The 18665-nt window shown below is 46.4% G+C and overlaps 1 protein-coding gene across 1 annotated transcript in view; it reads right to left on the bottom strand.

Moving 5' to 3' along the window:
* The window catches only part of VPS33A (VPS33A core subunit of CORVET and HOPS complexes), a 25717-nt gene extending 9549 nt beyond the window's left edge, over positions 1–16168 (bottom strand). The window contains exons 1-8 of the mRNA XM_007938140.2: positions 16067–16168; positions 12366–12431; positions 11574–11701; positions 9910–10096; positions 7330–7446; positions 6876–7050; positions 2085–2278; positions 127–253 (exon numbers count right to left, since the gene is read on the bottom strand). Of these exons, the coding sequence (XP_007936331.1) occupies positions 127–253; positions 2085–2278; positions 6876–7050; positions 7330–7446; positions 9910–10096; positions 11574–11701; positions 12366–12431; positions 16067–16168 (1096 nt within the window). The remainder of the gene's footprint in view (positions 1–126; positions 254–2084; positions 2279–6875; positions 7051–7329; positions 7447–9909; positions 10097–11573; positions 11702–12365; positions 12432–16066) is intronic.
* Positions 16169–18665: the final 2497 nt, after the last annotated feature.

Below are 18665 nucleotides of genomic sequence, written 5' to 3'. Positions count from 1 at the left end.
GGGGGACGACATCTGTCTGAAGACAGAAATGACTTTTCAAGGAGGTATCATGGTGCCAGTGACTGAGGTGTTGGACCCCATGCACGTCCAACCCGGATGGAGACAATTACTGCAGATAATACTCACTGGTCACATCTTTGATTAACTCTGCGATCGAGGTGTGGTTTGCGAGGGAGCCTCTTGCTGCCTGCATGTGGGGCAGCTGGGAAACGAACTGCTTAATCTCCCCAACCGTTTTCGCATTGTGCCTCTCCTGAAATGGACAACAGAACCGTTGAGTAGGGAAGAGTGCTATTTTCTAGTGCCCCGTTATTTGTATCATTCAGAGGATGTGCACACACAACGTATGTTATGTGAAAGGAAGACTGGAACACAAATACCTCAGGTCAAACCCAGGGCTGACATTACACAGAGAAAGAGAAAAGCCGATCCCTGAGAATACAGAGTGTGAGTCGGTTTACTGCACTGTACTTCTTCAGAGAGCAAAGCCTGAGGCCAACCTTCCTGCCACCAGCTCAGAGCCTGTCATCAGCATCTGAGACCATCTGAGCGCTTGTGGCGGATGACCCAAAATCAAGCCCACTGCCATCCGGTCACCTCTGACTAACAGTGACACTGCTGGACAGAGCAGAACTGCCCTGTAGAGTTTTCAAGGCTGTAAATCTTTAAGGAAGCAGACGGCCTCAGATTTCTCCCACAGAGCAGCTGATGGGCTCAAACCACTGACCTTTTTGGTTGGCAGGTGAGCACTTAATCGCTGTGCCACCAGGGCTCTCCTTTTGTAGAGGAAAGCAGTAGATAAAGAAAAATTTGGAACAAAAAAGTTGGAAAGAACGACTATTGTAAGGAGGAAACCAGGCACAGTTTTTTTCCTCTATAACAGAAAGAAGTCCATTCTCGCTGCTGTGTCTAAAGCGTTAAGTACTGTCCAAAAGTGAACTGTGCTCAGTGATGGGAAAACATTTGTGTGTGCGCACACAAAATCTGATGACTGCAGCCAAAAAAAAACTTCAGAAATACGGACGTCAACTCACGGCCATGACTCCTCAGAAAGAAAAAATTGTCAGGCCCCGACTCAGCTGAGAGTCTGCTTTCCAAACCGAGTCTGCTTTCCAAACCTCACTCTGTGGGTTCCCAAAGACGAAACATTCCCAGCTCATTGTCACACTGAATTCCCAGGTTTCAGACACACTCTTACCCAGGAACACACTAGCTGAATGGGCACGAGGAGGCAGGGCCGACAATGAGGACACTGGTGGAAAGCACCACCCCCTGAGGATTCCAACCTCATTATCACCTGCTGCTGCCGCAGACTCCCCGGCCACTGCCACGCTGTCTAAACTTGGAGCTTTCACACCAACTGCAAGGGGGATTAGAGAGAACATGGTATTTATGGCACAGCTGGCCTCTCTCCAGTGAGGTAGGAAACAGCTTAAAAGAAGGCAAACCAAAAATTTATGACGAGAGCCTGTTAACTACAAATACCCACAAAAGGTAATAAATAAGGAGAAGAACTTCACACACCCTTTTTTGTCATGGGCCTGGGAAGTAAAGCTGGAAAAGAAAACCTTGGGGCCTACCAGAATTGAATCTGCAATTACTCAGGATGAAAAAAGGGGCTCTGGTGGTGGCATGTTAAACTCAACTGCTAACTGCAAGGTCAGTGGTTTAAACCCACTAGCTGCTCCACAGCAGAAAAGACCTGCTGATCTACTGGAGAGCCTATGGCATAGTTCCAGTCTATCCTCTAGGGAGCAGTGAGTCAGGATCGACTCAAGGACACAACAATAGGATGACAAACATCCTTGGCTGATGCAAACGGTTTGCACTTGACTACCAACCTAGAGTTGGCATTTCAAACCCACGGAAGAAGGGCCTGGTGATTTGCCTCCATAAAGGTCACAGCCATTGAAAACCCTCTGGAGCTAAGTTCTACTCTGACCCACCTGGGGTCGCCGTCAGTGAGCGGAGGGCAACCGCAGCGGTTTGGTTTGGTAAGATGCTCAAGGCCCAGGTACGGCCTGCACGTGGTGGGGTCTCCTTGTGGGCAGGGCAGTCTAGCCTGTGACGGCCACGTGTCCCACCTCAAAGGCTGCCGAGATGACCTTTGCTCTCTTGCTGAGCACGGAGCCCACCGCGTTGAAGTTCTTATCTCGGATCTCGGCGTAGAGCTCCTCTGCGGAATTCAGCTGGAGCTTCTTGGCTTCCGTGGGAAGATCCTTCCCGCCATCGCCCTGCTTCTTAGGTGTGAACTTCTCTGGCGGAAGCTTCACGTAACCTGCACACCAGAGGGAGGAAAAGCGGTCCCTGATCACCGGGAGAACCAGCCAAGGGCCCAGACATGAAGCAGAACTGCCCAACTCAGGACAGAATCGCAGACGGGTTAAAAGCAAAACAAAATGCTCTGTCCAGCACTGAGCTCTTGATTCTCCCACAGCCAAAGGGCAGAATGTAGTGCCTGTTGATATTAATATCACTGTTCTAATTTTCTGAATGTTGGAAGAGAGACCTGGCTGTCTAAGAAACCAGCTAATGAAAACCCTAGGGATTACCAGGGTCCAGGTCCAATCTGCAGCTGATCACGGGGACTATGGAGGTCTGCACAGCATTGAATTCTGTGCGTGAGGCCGGAGGCACACTCGACAGCAGCTAACAACAACAAAAACAACAATTTTCTTATGGGGCACCGACACGGTCACTACCAAACCAAACCCACTGCCATCGAGTTGGTTGACTCGGTGCCCCTGCAGGACAGAGTAGAACTGCCCCAGGGGGTTTCCAAGCTGTGAAACTTTACAAAAGGAGACTGCCTCATCTTTCTCTGGCAGAGCGGCTGGTGGGTTCAAACCACAGACCTTTTGGTTAGCAGCCCAATGCTTTAACCACTGTACCACCAAGGGCTCTTTACAGATCACTACAGCAGTGTCCAATTCTTAAACTTATTCAAGGGTTATGTTACTTTTCCACTCAAAGAACTACCACGGTTCCCCCATCACTTTCTAGTGTTTTTCAAATGGAAGGCCATGTTCTGTTAGTGGATCACAAAATCAACTTAGTGAGCTGCAACCAGCATTGAAAATGGAGCAAAATAAAACAATAACAGTAGAAACAGGATGGAAGATATCAAAGCACATCACATGACATCTGAGTGGGTGTTAATGTTTTAGTAAAACTTTTGTTTCAACAAAAGAACAAACAGGTACAATGGATACATCAAAATTCAAAACTTCTATGCTTCAAAGGATATGCTCAAGAAAGTGAAAAAGACAATTCACAGAATGGGAGAAAATATTTGCAAATCAATTATCTCATAAGGGTCTCACAAGCAGGAAAAAAAAAAAAAAATATATATATATATATATAAATAAACAAACTATTACAACACAATAGTAAAAAAAAAAAAAAAAAAAAACAACCCAATTCATAATGGGCAAAAGACCTGAACAGACACTTCTCCAAAGATACACAAATGGGCAATAAGCCAGTAAGTTCATGAAACAATATGCAACACGATTAGTTATTAGATAAATGCAAATCTCTTGCATTCCTGGTGAACTGTGAAATGGTGCAGCCTCACTAGTGGGTAGCGTGTTCCATTCATCAATCACATGAGACCAAACAGTCAATATTTCCCCAAAAGCAGACGAGAAGGCAAGGAGGGCCAGGGAAGCAGACGAGAAGGCAAGGAGGGCCAGGGAAGCTAGATCAATGGAAACAGAACAGAGTGGAAATTAACCTGAATGCTGACACACTGTAAAAACTGTAACTAATGGTCCAGAACTATGCCTAAGGCACTTGACTGCTAAGCAGAAGGCTGGCGGTTCAAACCCACCAGCCACTCCTTGGAAGGAAGGTTGGGCAATCCTACTTCCGTAGTGATACTGCCTCGGAAACCCAAGGAGGGGTCGCTAGGAGTTGGGCCTACTGGAAGGCAAATAACAACAACATGTATAAAAATTGTTACAAACCAAAAAAAAAAAAAAACCAACTCACTGCCATCTAGTCGATTCCATCTCATAGTGATCCCTTTTGGGTTACTGGGCAGTAAATCTTTATAGAAGTAGACTGCCCAGTCTTCCCTTCAGAGTGGCTGGTGAGTGTAAACCGCCAACCTTCTGGTTAGCAGTCAAATGCCTTAGGCACTATGCCACCAGAGCTCTTAGCTAATTTGCTTTGTAAACTTTCACCTAAAACACAAGGAGATACTGAAAAACACGTAAAAGAAAGTCTGTTTCAGTCTCTCACACACATTTGTATGTGCATGTACTGGGTCATGATAGAAAAGGTATTTCTTACTGTGGGCTGCAGATCACAAGAGTTTGAAAGTTACTTTAGAGCAGGGATCGGAAAACTGTGGCCTGAGGGCCAAATTCAGCCCAGCCCCTCTTGTAAATAAAGTTTTATTGGGACACATCTTCAACAACAACTACTACTTCATCTCTACTCCATCGTTTCCAATGCTGGTGAGAAACCCCATCCCTGTGTCCGGGCCCCTGCCAAGGCTCCTGATGGCTTCCCTGGTTCCTGACTCCCCTCAGCCACCCGTGCCCTTGGTCTGCCAGCTCTACTTTTCTTTTTTTAATTTAATGGCTGTGACCTTTCAGAAGTAGCTTGCCAGGCCTTTCTTCCAAGGTGCCTGAGTGGAGTCAAACTTCCAACCTTTTGGTTAGCAGTCAAGTGCTTAACTGTCTGTGCCAGCCAGGACCGCTTCAGCCCACCTCACCTAAATACCTCCCTCCTCAGGCCATTCCTTGGTTTCCTCTGATGTAATTCAGGGATGGTGGCGGGGCCGGGGCTGAGGTAAATGAGAGGTGGCGGCTGGTGGAGATGGAGGGAGTGGGGTATCTGTGGTGTGCCACGGGGTGCTGGATGTGTGGCAAAAGTTGCTTGCTGCCAGAACTTCAGATATGCCAGAAATCAAGTTTATTACATACAGTTTCCCAAATTTTAAATGCTGGCAAATAATCAATTTAAAAAAATCATGAAGGCCAATTAAACAAAACCAAAAACCACCTGACCTCTGACTTTCTACCCCAGCAGGCCTCCATCTAGTGACTTTAGCCTGTGAGTCGGCCTTGTTTCCCCAACTGTGCTCCCTGCTTCAGCACATGGGTGGTCCCACACATTTTATGCTGCCCTTCCCTCACCAGCACTCATCTAAACTCTATCCTTCTTTCAAAGCCCAGTACAAGGGCCACCTCTTCCCACAAGCTTCTTGAACCACCTGAATTACGGGTCACCACAATGATCTTCATGCCCCATAGGGCAATGTGTTGGCATTTAAAGCCTGGGCCTCTGCCCCAGGCCATACGCTCGGCCCTGTGCACAAAGAAGCTGGCCAACTCTGTGGGACTGACAAGCCATTCACTCAGTAGCTCAGCTAAGCTAGGATCGTCTTACCATGTCTAAAGTCTACAGTCAGTAATTTTATTTTTTCCATTGTTCTCTGATTTGTATAGAAATGAATGTACCTTCTAAAAAACAGCCCTTTGGAGGCACGGTCTGATTAGTCCCTCTCCTCCTGTTACTTTCCTTTTTGATGCCTGGACCCCCAAATCAGCCACTGACAACATTATGGATCACCGTGGTCTGATCTGCAAATGACCCTGGCTCTGGTGCAGGACTGGGCAGTTTCACTCCCCTGTGCCTGGGGTCACCCTGGGTTGGGGGCTGACCTGACAGCAGCTGACAACAAATCTAGTCATTACACAGACAGACACCCCCACACACATACTCGAACATATACATATGCACATGTACATACAATTTACAGTTGGAAGAACTACAGATACACATTTTTTCATGTCCCACCATCATTATTGTCATGGTTGCATTATATTTTATAGTTCTATCATTTGGATCGTTTAGAAAATTTGGGTAAATAAACAGCAATACAGATTTTTACACAACACTCCCTGCTTTTGGAATTACTCCTCAAGGTACGTTCTCAGGCTTTGGATTCTCTTGGGATAAGAGTTAGAAAAGTTCTCCATGTTGCCAAATTGTTCTTCAAAGAGTTTATACTAATCTCCACTTTGAAATCAACAGTAGAAATGGAACCTTTTAACTCTAAGTAATGCCTAAGTACACAACATGAAAAGGGTAGCCTCCAAAGGAAAGGGTCTTCTCCAGAAGAACTAGATGTGCCCGGCTACCACTGTCAGCCCCTCGGAGGGGGATAGAAGATCCTGGACAGAGTGGGAGAACAATGTGGAACAAAATTCAAAATCATAAAAAAGACCAGGTTTACAGGTCTGATAGAGTCTGGTGAGACCCAAGACTATGGCCCCTAGCTGCCCTTCAGGCCTGGAATTGAACCCACTCCTGCGGTTTCTAGCCGAACAACAGACAGACATATACATTTACATCAGGTAGATACACTCCTTGGAGGGATCAATCATGGGACAATAGAAGGGCAGTGTTTGCACAGGGAGACAGCTGGTGGGGGGCAGTGCATGACAGGGAAGGACACAGGGAAGACGACACAGGGAGGAAATGGGAAGAGAGCTGTTACATTGTGGGAATTGCAGTCAATGTCAGGAAACAAAATATGTATGAACTGCTGCATGGAAAATGAATTGCTCTGTGAATTTTCACCCAAATCACAATAAAAATTTAAAAAGAAAAATTAAAGGGTCTTCTTATCAAACTGTTGTTGTTGTTGTTGTTGTTTGCCATCGAGTCAGCCCCGACTCATAGCGACCCCTCCTTGGGTTTCCGAGGCAGTATCACTATGGAAGTAGATTGCCCAACCTTCCTTCCGAGGAGTGGCTGGTGGGTTTGAACCGCCAGCCTTCTGGTGAGCAGTCAAGTGCCTTAGGCACTATGCTACCAGAGATCAAACTGTTAGGAAAAACAAGTATCACTTTACTTACTGTTCTGAATGCCATAAATCTCATCAATGAGCCCTTCGTACGTAAGCTGAGTAGCTAGAGGCGTTAGTAAGTCTACATTTCGATCCAGCAACAAGAGGTTATCAAACACAGGAAATATTGAGTTCTGGCTTCCTGTAAACTCTCTCTTCATCCTGATCATCATGTTGGCCACTTGCTGGAAACAGAAACACTGGGTCAAGAGGGGCCCTGCTGGGAGGTGGCAGACTAAAAAATTCAGCTAAAAACAGAGACAATCAAAAAAGTGAGAAAAGGAGAAGAGCTGTGGAAAGGCACAGTGCCAGGGAGCAGCAAGTGGGAGAAGCACCTGCCGCTGTCACCCATCCCGACACGGCCACCAGCCAAGGGCACCAGCACGACCCCAAGCCAGGACGTCAGACGTCAACTTCTGGACGGTCTCCCACTCCTCCCCACTTCTGAAGATGTCCCTCCTCACCCGTGCGCACTCCCCTTTCCCGAAGATCTGGGGGATGGTGCCATACAGAGCCTGCAGGGTCATCAGCCCCTTTGCTGCGTGGTACAGGCTTGTCTGGTCACTCTCCAGGTAGCACTCCTGCAGGAGGAAAGGCTAGTTACCCACAGGCTGGTGACCTGCAGGCTGGTGAGAGCCATCGCGCCAGTGCCTGTGGGGGGCCCGCCTCAGCTCCTGGCCCTGGAAGGTGTGAAGCTGGGCCTCCAGTCCATTTGCACAGCTGTCTGTCTAGGCCACGAAGACACAGCTAGGTATTTGGGGACAGCGGTGGGAGCTACCGACTCTGCCAGGGGACAGCTGGGGACCCCTGAGGGGAAAGTGTTCACCTATCATGCCAGCTCAGTTCATCAGCTCTTAACTGAACTACGGATTAATAAAGACTTACACTGGGGAGTGGGCTCTCTAATTCATGACGCTGAGTATGAACTTGGGCAGGGCACCTTGGGAAGCCCAGATGCTAATTCCCACTGACACAGAAATGCACTTATTTCAGGACCCCGACGTATCCCTTGACCACACAATAGCAGACTTTGCAGTGTGTACAAAGAGGTAGACTCCACAGGTGCTGAGTTCTGCATATACAAGTGAGGCCCCCAAAATGCCAACAGTGCTACTGAACACGAACCGAGCAGAAGCCTGACTCCCACCCACAGTGTGTACAGTGAGACGCTGGAGGGGCTCACACTCAGGGCCCGAAGGCCAGCACGACAGCGCGATACCTCCGGATGCCAATAAACCCTAAACAGGCTCGTCATTAAAAACACACAAAGAACAACAAAACTCAAAATCATAAAAAAAGGGGGGGGGCAGGTTTCATAGAGCCTGGTGGAACTCCTGAGACTATGGCCCCTAGTAGCCCTTCAGGTCTGGAATTGAACCCACTCCTGTGTTCCAGCCAAACAAAAGACAGGCACATGAGCTTAACATTTACATTAGGCAGATATACTTCTTGGAAAGGTCAATCATGGGAGAACACAAGGGCTGTATATGCGTAGGGAGACAGCTCAGGGGACAGGAGTGCAGGGAGGGAAGGACACAGGGAAGAGGTAACTATTGGGAGGAAGTGGGAGGGGAGCTGTTGCATTGTGGGAGATTGTAGTCAATGTCATAAGACAAAGTGTATGTGAACTGCTGTATGAAAATAAATTTGCTCTGTAAACTTTCACCAAAATCACAATTAAAAATTAAGAAAAATTAAAGGAAAAAAAAAAAAAGACCACCCCCTACACTGAGCAAATCTTTAAACCTTGAACCTCAATGATCCCCTGAAGTCATCTTTGAGCCAAGTAATGGTATAGGTTCACTGGAAAGAAATGTCTGCAGTAAGCACTCTATCCTTCTAGAGAATTCTCCGTGCGGTCAAGCCAGCACCTGCAACTCGAAAGGCCGGACAAGCAGTTCAGAGGACACTGGGTTTGTGTTAGTGATGGTGACAGCGCTTGGGAAAGGCTGTCTAGAGAGGTGGCACAACCTGAAAACGTAAGCAACGCCACTGAATGTACATGCAGAAACTGCTGAAGTGCTGTTATGCATTGTCGGGTGTATTTTCTCCAAAATAATAAAATAATATGAAGACCTAAAATCACCTCAACTCCACCAGAAACTGGGGCTGCAATAACCTCAGGTCAGAGCTCTTTGCTTCGGCCTTCAGGCCAAAGCCTTGATTTCTAAATTTAATCTTAAGCAAATGTACAAAGCCAAGGGTATGAAATCCTTAGATAATCATTCTGTATTTCTCTGCAAATGATCAGTGAGATGAACAGAGATCCCTCTCCTCTGCACTGGTTTGGCCACAATACATTTTCCTCTGCCACTACCAATTCACACTAATTATGCAGATATGAATTAGTTATATAAAAGTGCACCAGCAAAAAAAGACATGGGATAAAGCAAAGATCCCAAAATGTTAATTACGGGATCTTTTAAATAGAAGAGTTAAAACTATCAAACTTTTAGAAGAAAACATAGGAGTAAATTTTTGCAACCTTGGATTAGGCCCTCATTTCTCAACAAAAGCACAATCAATAAAAGACAAAAATAGAGAAATTATACAAATTGGGATTCGACAAAATTAAAAACGTTCGTGTTCCATAGTATGCTATCAAGAACTATGAGAAAATAAAGAAAGAAAGAGACGACGAACAGAACAGGGAAAAATACTTGCAAAGCCTGTCTGTTCCTGGATCTGTATCTGATCTGTTACCACAAAGACTGCAGCCTAGAAAAAGGTATGGAACAACTCTATTTTGTCACATGGAGTCACTATGAATTAAAATCAATACCACAGCACCCAACAACACCCAGAACATAAAAAGAATTCCTCTAATAGCGAAAAACAAAAAAAAAAAGAAGAAAGAAAAAATCAGGCAAGGAAAATGAACATCAGTTTGCTGAAGAGGAGGAAATCTTACACATCCATCAGTAAACATAGGAACTTCACTCGGAATTATGGCGGCGCCAATTCCAACAATATGGTGACACTATTTCACACTCAGAGATTTCGCAAAAATTAGTCTGACGATGGAAAGAAAACGCCACACTTACTTTGAATGCGCTTTCTGATTCCATGGACAAGAGATCCCCGTCAAAGGGGATGAGGTCGAGGCTGTACTCCTCCCTGTGGATAAAGGACCCCAGGACACCCAGATCCTTCAGGCGCTGTTCGCACAGCAAGCTGCGGCGCGGCACAAACAAAATGTGGAAGTCTCTCGCGGGGCCGCGTCTGTCTTCACTGCAAAGCAAGGAACGTTTCTTAGCCTACGAGCTTCTTTAGAGTCAGAGACGCTGCGCCCCTTCTCTGCCCAGGCCTCGCCCACTGCCTGGCACACTGCGGGCACCACATGAGTGATGGTCAGGTGTGCACACACATGCCAACTGTCAGGCCCAAATGGTTCCAGCTGTTCTCATGCTTGTTTTTTTTTTTTTTCCTTCCAGGCAGGAAAGCAGCACTCATTCATGATGCACCGTCTGGCTTTCTCTTCGACTATTTATGACCTGTTGAAGCTCTCAGGGTCACTGAGGCAGGAGATCTGTGTCCTGTTGACAATCAATGGTCTTGGGCCAAAGCAGGGCAGCCTCCCGGAGCCTGACTTTAAAATGAAAGATCACCTGCACTTCTGTCCCTCCTCGCCTTGCCAGTAGACTTCCCCAAACAGCCTGCACAGGCCTGTAAGGTTTCAGGGGCCAGATCAATAGGACACCAGAGTGCAGACTAGGCTGCTAGTACTTCCTCTACAGGTTGAATGCTTACCAAATTTTAATTCATCCTCACTTATTTGCTTATGAAATTCAAGCACACTATATCTGACGTACTGAAAAACAGGCATTAGAGGCATTTGTCTGTGTGCCTATTTTCAACCAGGGTCTTTTCTGTTGTTGGAGGACCTAGGTGGTGCAAATGGGTAAGTGCTCAGCTACCAACCAGGAAGTTGGTGGTTCAAACCCACTCAGAGGTGCCTTGGAAAAAAGACCAGGCAATCTGCTTGTGAAAGGGCACAGCCATGAAAGCCCCTTGGAGTGCACTTCTACTCTGACACCCATGAGTCACCATGAGTCGGTCAACTCGGGTAACTGGTCTCCACTTAAACAAGTCACTTCTAGCCAAACAAAAAAGACACCCCACCAAACTCACTGCCCTCAAGTATTTCAACTCACAGTGACCCCTCCTCGGGTTTCCAAGGAGGTATCTCTACGGAAGTAGATTGCCCAGTCTTCCTTCCGAGGAGTGGCTGGTGGGTCTGAACCGCCAGCCATATGGTTAGCAGTCAGATGCCTTAGCCAGTACACCACCAGAGCTCCCTTCTAGCTGTTCTGAAAAAATGGGGTAATATGACGATTCCTCTCCAACTACCGGAACAGCTCCTCAGGTCTCCCATCTCTCCTCTTACACAATTCCATCCCATCCCAATTTCAGTGCAACTGTGGTACAGTGCTTAAAGCACTTGGCTGCCAATCAAAGGGTTGGGGTTTGAACCCACCAGCCACCCCATGGGGGAGAGACGAGTCCATCTGCTTCCACTGAGATTTACAACCCTCGGAATTCTACAGGGCAGTTCTACTGTCCTGTCGGGTCAGAATCAACTCGACAGCAGTGGGTTTTTTTGAAAACCCAGTTTTCCTGAAGGTCCCCTCCCAATGCCCTGGGACACGGAAGAGGTTTGCAGTCACAGGCCACATCGTTTTGGGACCAAACAGAATCTCCAAGATACCTGAGCACATTTTCTGCGATTATATCCATCAATTCCAGCCGAGGTCTGACAAAAAAAATGATGTTCTTGACATCAGCTGCCGGCAAACGGCTTCCTTTAAGTGTGAACATTTTTTCCACTTCATGTTCCTAGGGAAACACAGACACAACAGGTGGACAGCCTGGAATTCACCTTCACGTCCAGACCGAGTCACAAAGACTCCCAAACAAACCAATGTGCATCAATGCTTTATAATCAAATCAGATCCCCAGATTTGGTAGCCAAACAAGGAGCCCCAGCGGCACAGTAGTTAAAGCATTCGGCTGCTAACCAAAAGGTCAGCAGTTCACAACCATCAGCCTCTCTGTGGGGAAAAAGATACGGCTGTTTGCTTCCACACAGATTTACATACAGCCTTGGACACCTTATGGTGGTGTTCTACTCTGCCTCTCATACAGGGTCGCTATGAGTTGGAATCAAGTCGAAGGCAAGGGGTTTTCGGCAGCCTAATGTGTAAAGGACCATGTATCAGGAGAAAGCCACTGCTTTGCAGCCAAATTCAAAGGGCTCTTGGGATGAGCTATCACAGACACTGGGCAATCATCACACATACAATGACAGCAATTCCCCTAGAATTAGGCTCAGCACAGAATCATACGCCAAGTGCTAATAACACATCGGTATCAGTGTTTATAAAGAACAGACAGCCACTTTCCCTGCAAGGCAATAACCTGGAGGATGTGCAAAATACTATTATCATCGCTAAAACACAGAATAATTACTCCCCAAACAAAGCCCAGGCAGCTTGTTTACCTTCAGTAGCGAGTACTGTGCAATTAGCCCAAAAGGTCCTGTTAGGTACTCATCCCAAACTATGGCCTAGAAGACAGAAACATTTTCTTGTTACAGTTAGTATCAGGAATCTCAACAATATCAGCAAAAAAGTACAGTACAAACAGTCGCTTCAAACTCTGAACTGACCAAAGTTTTAATTGGCTCTGTGACCATGTTAATATTGTACAGGGCTAAAGAAAAATAACATCGGGGTAAGTGATGACATTGTAGATCACAGGAAAGTTAGGGGGAGAAAAAAGACAGAACCATGAAACTATAGACGATTATGTATCTATGTCATAGTGTTAAGTAGTAGACTGATCCATATGAAACACCATGGCAATTTCCGTATGGTTCAAACAAGTGTTGTATGTACGTAAGTATCGTATAATCTGATAACATAACATTAGAACCTGTGACAGAGGTATCACAATCTTGTTCTGACAAAACCTCCAGCTGCCACTGAATTGACTCTGACTTACGGCCATCAGCGTGCGTATGAACAGAATGGCAGTCATAGGGCTGTTTTGTTTGTTTGTTCTTTATTGTGATTTGGGAGAAAGTTTACAGAGCAAATTGGTTTTCCATTCAATGACTCACGCACATTTTGTTTCGTGATATTGACTACAGTCCCCACAAAGGAACAGCGCTCTTCCCATTTCTCCCGTTTTCCATTTCCGTTCTTCCTTCTTTCCCATCCCTTCCTGTGTTCTGAGCTTTGTCCCTGGGCAAATGCTGCCCTTTCGATCTCTTATGGTTGTTTGTTCTGAGGAGCAAATACCTTCCTGGTGTAACTATTCACCTCGAAGTCCTGTCTGTTGTTTGGCTGGAAGTGGAGCCACAGGAGTGAGTTCAGTTTGAAGAGTGACTAAGGGCTATAGTCTTGGGGTTCTACCAGGCACTGTCACACCTAGTCTTTTTACATGATTTTGAGTTTTGTTCCACATTTTTCCGCCACTCTCCTATTGTGATCCCTTTCAGCACAGTTAGTAGTTGGTGGGCACTACCTAGTTCTTCTGGTCTTAGGGTCATGAAGGCTGGGGTTCACCTGGTCCACAAGCCTTTTAGATTGTGGCTTTAAGTCTCTGATTTTCTTCACTCTTCCTTGGTCTAGACGGGGAGAACCCATCAGGTTTCCATGGCTGATTTTTTGGAAGCAGATCACCAGCCTTTCTTCTGAGGTGACTATGGATGGACTCAAGCCACTAACCTTTGGGTTAGCATGGAAGAGGTGACGAGATGGCTTGGAATTGTCACTACATCCAGGACCACACTGCAGGTGTGGAAGGGAGTCAGGAGGCCAGTCATCTGAATGCTAGGTATATAGCCAGAGGTAGTGAAAGCAGAAGGAAACCTGTCCACCAATGTTCATTGCAGCCCTTTTTATAATAGTCAAAAAGTGGAAACAACCAAAACGTCCATCAACAGATGAATGGATACACATAATGTGAAATACTATTCAGCCATAAGGAAAAGTGAAGTCCTGATGCATGATGTAACATGAATGACCCTTGAAAACATTATGGTGAGTGAAGTCAGTCAGTCACAAAAGGACAGATACTGTATGATCTCCCTTATAAGAAATAAGCAAATATATAGAAACCAAAGTTTATTAGTGGTTGCTAGGGGTGGGATGGAGGGAAAAAGGGGGAGTGTTTGGTTCTCCAGTGCTGCTCTAACAGAAAATACCAGAAATGTAGGCTTTAACAAACGAGGATTTATTCTCTTAGAGTTTAGGAGGCTAGAAGTCTGAGTTCAAAGTGTCAGCTCTAGAGGCTGGAGGAAAGCCCTTGAGGGCTTCAGCTCTGGCTTTTGCTCCCGGCCCACTGAGGTATCTCTTAGCTCAAGCAGCTGCTGGTTGCTAAGGCTGACAAACCTTAAGTTGACAAGTACAATGGCACAGTCCCAAGATTATCAAGCAACACAACAGGCCACTAATTCAAGTCCGTTAATAGTTCCAAGATTAACAGACAACGTGGCAGGCCATCATGATGAAGACTCAGCTACATGCAGGGTCCACGCTGCCAAACAGCTCAGAGACCTTTATTAAAGCTGGGTTTTTGTTTTTTGTTTTTTTTTTTAAATGTACTAGAAGCAGACCACATCCCTAAGGCAACTACTCAGCTGCCCTAGTAGACTCCATCACGGAGTTGATGACCAGTCTCATCATGGGGAATGACTACATCCAGGTGCCCAGCCACTCAAGTTGACATACAACCTTAACACCACAGAGAGTATTTTTTAGGGAGCACAGAGTTTATGTTAAAAGTGGTGGAATAATTTGGAAATGGACAGTAATAAAGCTGGTGCAACATACAGAATGTAATCAATGCCATGGAATTGTTCATGTGGAAACTGCTGAATTGGCAAATGTTTTATGTATATTTTGACCACAATAAGAAAAAGAAATAATAGAGAGATCTTTGCATACTTTGCCCAGTTTCCACCAATGTAACATTTTGAAGAGCTATAGTATGGTAAGGAACTCTGAACTCTGCTTTGGTGGCCTGGTGCCTAAGGCATCTGACTGCTAACCAGAAGGTTGGCAGTTCAAACCCACCAGCTGCTCCACAAAAGGAAGACTGGGCAGTCTACTTCAGTAAATATATACAGCCTTGGAAACCTAATGCGGGTCACTATGAGTTGGAATCTTGATGGCAGTGGGTTACAATACAGTAGCTCTGGTGGTGCAAGAGTTAACACATTTGGCTGCTAACCAAAAGGTCAGCAGTTCCAAGCCACCAGCTGCTTCCAGGGAGAAAGATGAGGCCGTCTGCTTCAGTGAAGAGTCACAGTCCTGGAAACTCTTTGGGGCAGTTCTCCTCTTCCCTGAAGGGTCGCTGAGTTGTAATTTACTGGATGGCAATGGTTTTTTCTTTAGGGTACGGTATCACAACAAGAACTCTGACACTGACGCAACCCCATGACCTAACCACAATTTCTGCATCATTTCTTGGCCTGAACGGGGCTCCAAGGTGCCTTCTTCTCTCAATGGCAGATGGCACCCACTCTACCACTCTGGGGTTCTATTCTTCCTAAGACTGGTTTCCGACTCTTTCCCAACTCTCCATGAATCCCAAGATCGAGAAGGGGTAACAATGGTTGAATAAATCACGGTAAGGTTCCTGGTCTACAGCTTCTGACGCCGTTGTGAGCTGGGTTCTAGTCAAAGTCTAACAAGAGAAACACCATTTTAGCAAAGCCAGGGCAAATTCCCAAACAACTACCACTTGCGTCATAATCTGAACAGTAGGTCGTCAAATGGTGGTGCGTCAGAGATTTCGGAGGTGCGGTTTGTAATGACACGTACGATCGTTATAATGAATGGACAATACACCTACATCCTTGGGCCGGGCCCGCCCATCTGATCCATCCCTCAACCAGCTCTGTCCCGCTGCACCCGGAGCGCGCCTGTCGTAACTTCTCTCACGAAGACCTGGGATCTCACAATGGTTTCTTCCGCTGCCACAAAACCATCGCAATGCCGCGCCAGCCACGAGCTGTAAGCCCCAGACCCCACGAGCGAGCCCACTCGCCGCCTCATCGCTGCCGCCTTCCCAGAGACCAGGGTGGAAAGGCCGTGAAGCCTGCCTCCTGAGACACCGGGAGGACCTCGTACACCCGCCGTTTAGGTAGGACCACGGGCTGTGAGGGCGGCACCGCCGCCGGCCACCCCTCACCTTGCTTCCCGCGCACTTGTCCAGGAACTCGCGCAGCTCGCGACGCACCGCCTCGCGCAGAACATTCAGGTTCACCCGCCCGTAGGACAGGTGAGCCGCCATCTTCCCCCAGCGCCCCTTTGCCTCTTCGAACTGAGTCCGCTTTATCTTTACGCGAGACCCGCGGAGGCAGTCACGTGACGACCCTTCCACGTGATCAGTGCTGCTGCGGGCGTTCCAAACCCGGAAACAGGGAGTGGTCGGCTTGTATTCATCCCTCTTCTGGCCTTTTGTTCTACCTCCCGGCTTCTGTGTCAAGCCAAGGGAGCCCGATGCTGCTTCAACCCAGGAGTAATCGGGCGCTGAGGATTAAGTTTAAAGATGGAGACTAGCTATCTCTCGTTGCGTTTAAAAACCGCAACTTCCTTCTTAGCAGCAGGGATACTCGCTGTAAAATGGTAATCTGAGGCCAAGATTAAAAATACGTAATTTTTTTTTTACATACATATATCTCCATATATATATATATGTACATATACATAAAAGAATGGAAATCTCTTACATTTTAGCAATAAAAAGCTCCTCTACGTTGCATTAATGAAGACGTTTTTGGTATGTGGGCTACGATTTTGCGAAATGTTCAGAGACTGAAGGAATCTTGCATGGCTTTTCCGCTTTAACTTTGGGGCATTCACACTGGACTGTCCTGGCCGGAATTCAAGCTCCCACTGCTGGCTTCATCAAAAAACATGCATGTTACCTCATAGGTTGTTGTGAGGAGCAAAGGGGATACAAATTATTTCATGTAATTCACTTAAAAGGTCTATGAGGGTATCTGGCACTTGAAAAAAACAAAAAACAAAACTCACTGCTATCGTCGCTCCGACTCATAGTGACCCCTATTGGGATTCTGGGGCGGTAAATCCTTATGAAAGTAGATTGCCCCATCTTCCTTCCACAGAGCAGCTTGTGGGTTTGAACCATCAACCTTCTGGTTAGCAACCAAATGCCTTAGGCATTGTACCACCAGAGCTAGGAAGAGCTCACTAAATGTGAGGATGGTCCTTAGGCTGATAAGAGTATATGGTGAGTGTATCACTGCCTTCACTATCCTTTATGTGTTTATTATGAAGAAAGTACTTGCTAATCAATTACTTGGGAGTCTGAGGAAGTGCAGAATGGAATTTGGGGGACTGTTGTAGGTTGAGTTCCGAAATAATGACTAGAAAGTCAGCTGTAGCTCAGAGAGAAATTTAATAAGAAAATAGTAACCTTGAAAGGTGCAGACACATGGGGCCAGAGGCAAAGCCATGTGTGTCTACCCGACCCTCATAGGCTAGGGATTTTATCATAGTTTTAAGGTCGTGGGGTATATGATTTCAAAAGACCTTATGCAAGCAGAATACTCATAAAATCGTGACCCTTTTGCAAAAGTCAGGAAGCGTAACAAGGCTGTGATGAATTCTTAATGATAAGCCTCAATTTCCTTCAGGCCAGATGCACGTACAGTCTCTTTGTAAGATGGAGTGTGTGTGTTTCAAAATGAATGCGCAGGTGTATTCTGCTGTTTGCCCTTGGCTTGAGTCTTGCTTTCATCTTAGATGGACCATCTTAGTTCATCATGCAGTAAAGAAGGACAGGGGAGTACAGGCTCCAAAACTGGTTAACACTGACTATGGGTTAAAAAAAACCAAACTGCTATTCAGTTGATTCCAACTCACAGCAACCCCCATTGGGTTTCTGAGGCAGGAAATGTTTACAGAAGTAGATTGCCTGGTCTTCGTTCTGCTGAGTGGCTAGTGGGTTGGAACTGCCAACCTTCTAGTTAGCAGTCAAATGCCTTAGGCACTGAGCCACCAGAGCTCCTTCTGACTACTGGTAGTAGGCTAGAAGACACCTCAAGAATGGCCTGTTACTAACAAGGGACAAGGTTGTAGTCACTTCTTGGCCACAGCCAGATACCCAGAGGGAGCGAGTAGCTGGACCTGTGGGCTCGGGACCGTAGTCACAGAGGACATCAAGCTCAGTTGGCATAACATACTACACAAACATGTTTCACATCCTACTTTGGCCAGTAGTGACTGGGATCTTAAAAGCTTGCAAGCAGACATCTAGACGCAATGATGGGTCTCTCCTCGTCTGGAACAAAGAAGAAAGAAGAAAACCAAAGATGCATGGAAACAATTAGTCCAAGGGACTGGTACACCATGTGTCCTCAGCCTATATGACTATGAGACCAGAACTAGATGGTGACCGACTACCACTGTCAACCACTTGGAGGGGGATCTATGTAGGAGATCCTGGAGAGTGGGAGAACAATATGGAACAAAACTCAAAATCATTAAAAAAAAAAAAAGGGACCATGTTTGCTGGTCTGATAGAGCTTGATGGAACCACTGAGACTATGGCCCCTAGCTGTCCTTCAGGTCTGGAATTGCCACTCCTGTGGCATCTAGCCAAACAAAAGACAGGCATATGAGCTGAACATTTACATTAGGTAGATACATTGCTTGCAGAGATCAACCATGGGAGAATAGAAGAGCTGTGTATGCATGAAGAGGCAGCTTGGGGAGCAGGACTGCATGGGAAGGAAGAACACAGGGAAGACATAACTATGGGG

Source organism: Orycteropus afer, unplaced genomic scaffold (assembly GCF_000298275.1).
Source record: "Orycteropus afer afer isolate SDZICR_OR568_19922 unplaced genomic scaffold, OryAfe1.0 scaffold00048, whole genome shotgun sequence".
In the NCBI taxonomy this organism is placed as follows: domain Eukaryota; kingdom Metazoa; phylum Chordata; class Mammalia; order Tubulidentata; family Orycteropodidae; genus Orycteropus; species Orycteropus afer.
Note: the sequence above shows the minus strand (reverse complement) of the source record. Positions and strands in the feature narration are given on the sequence as shown.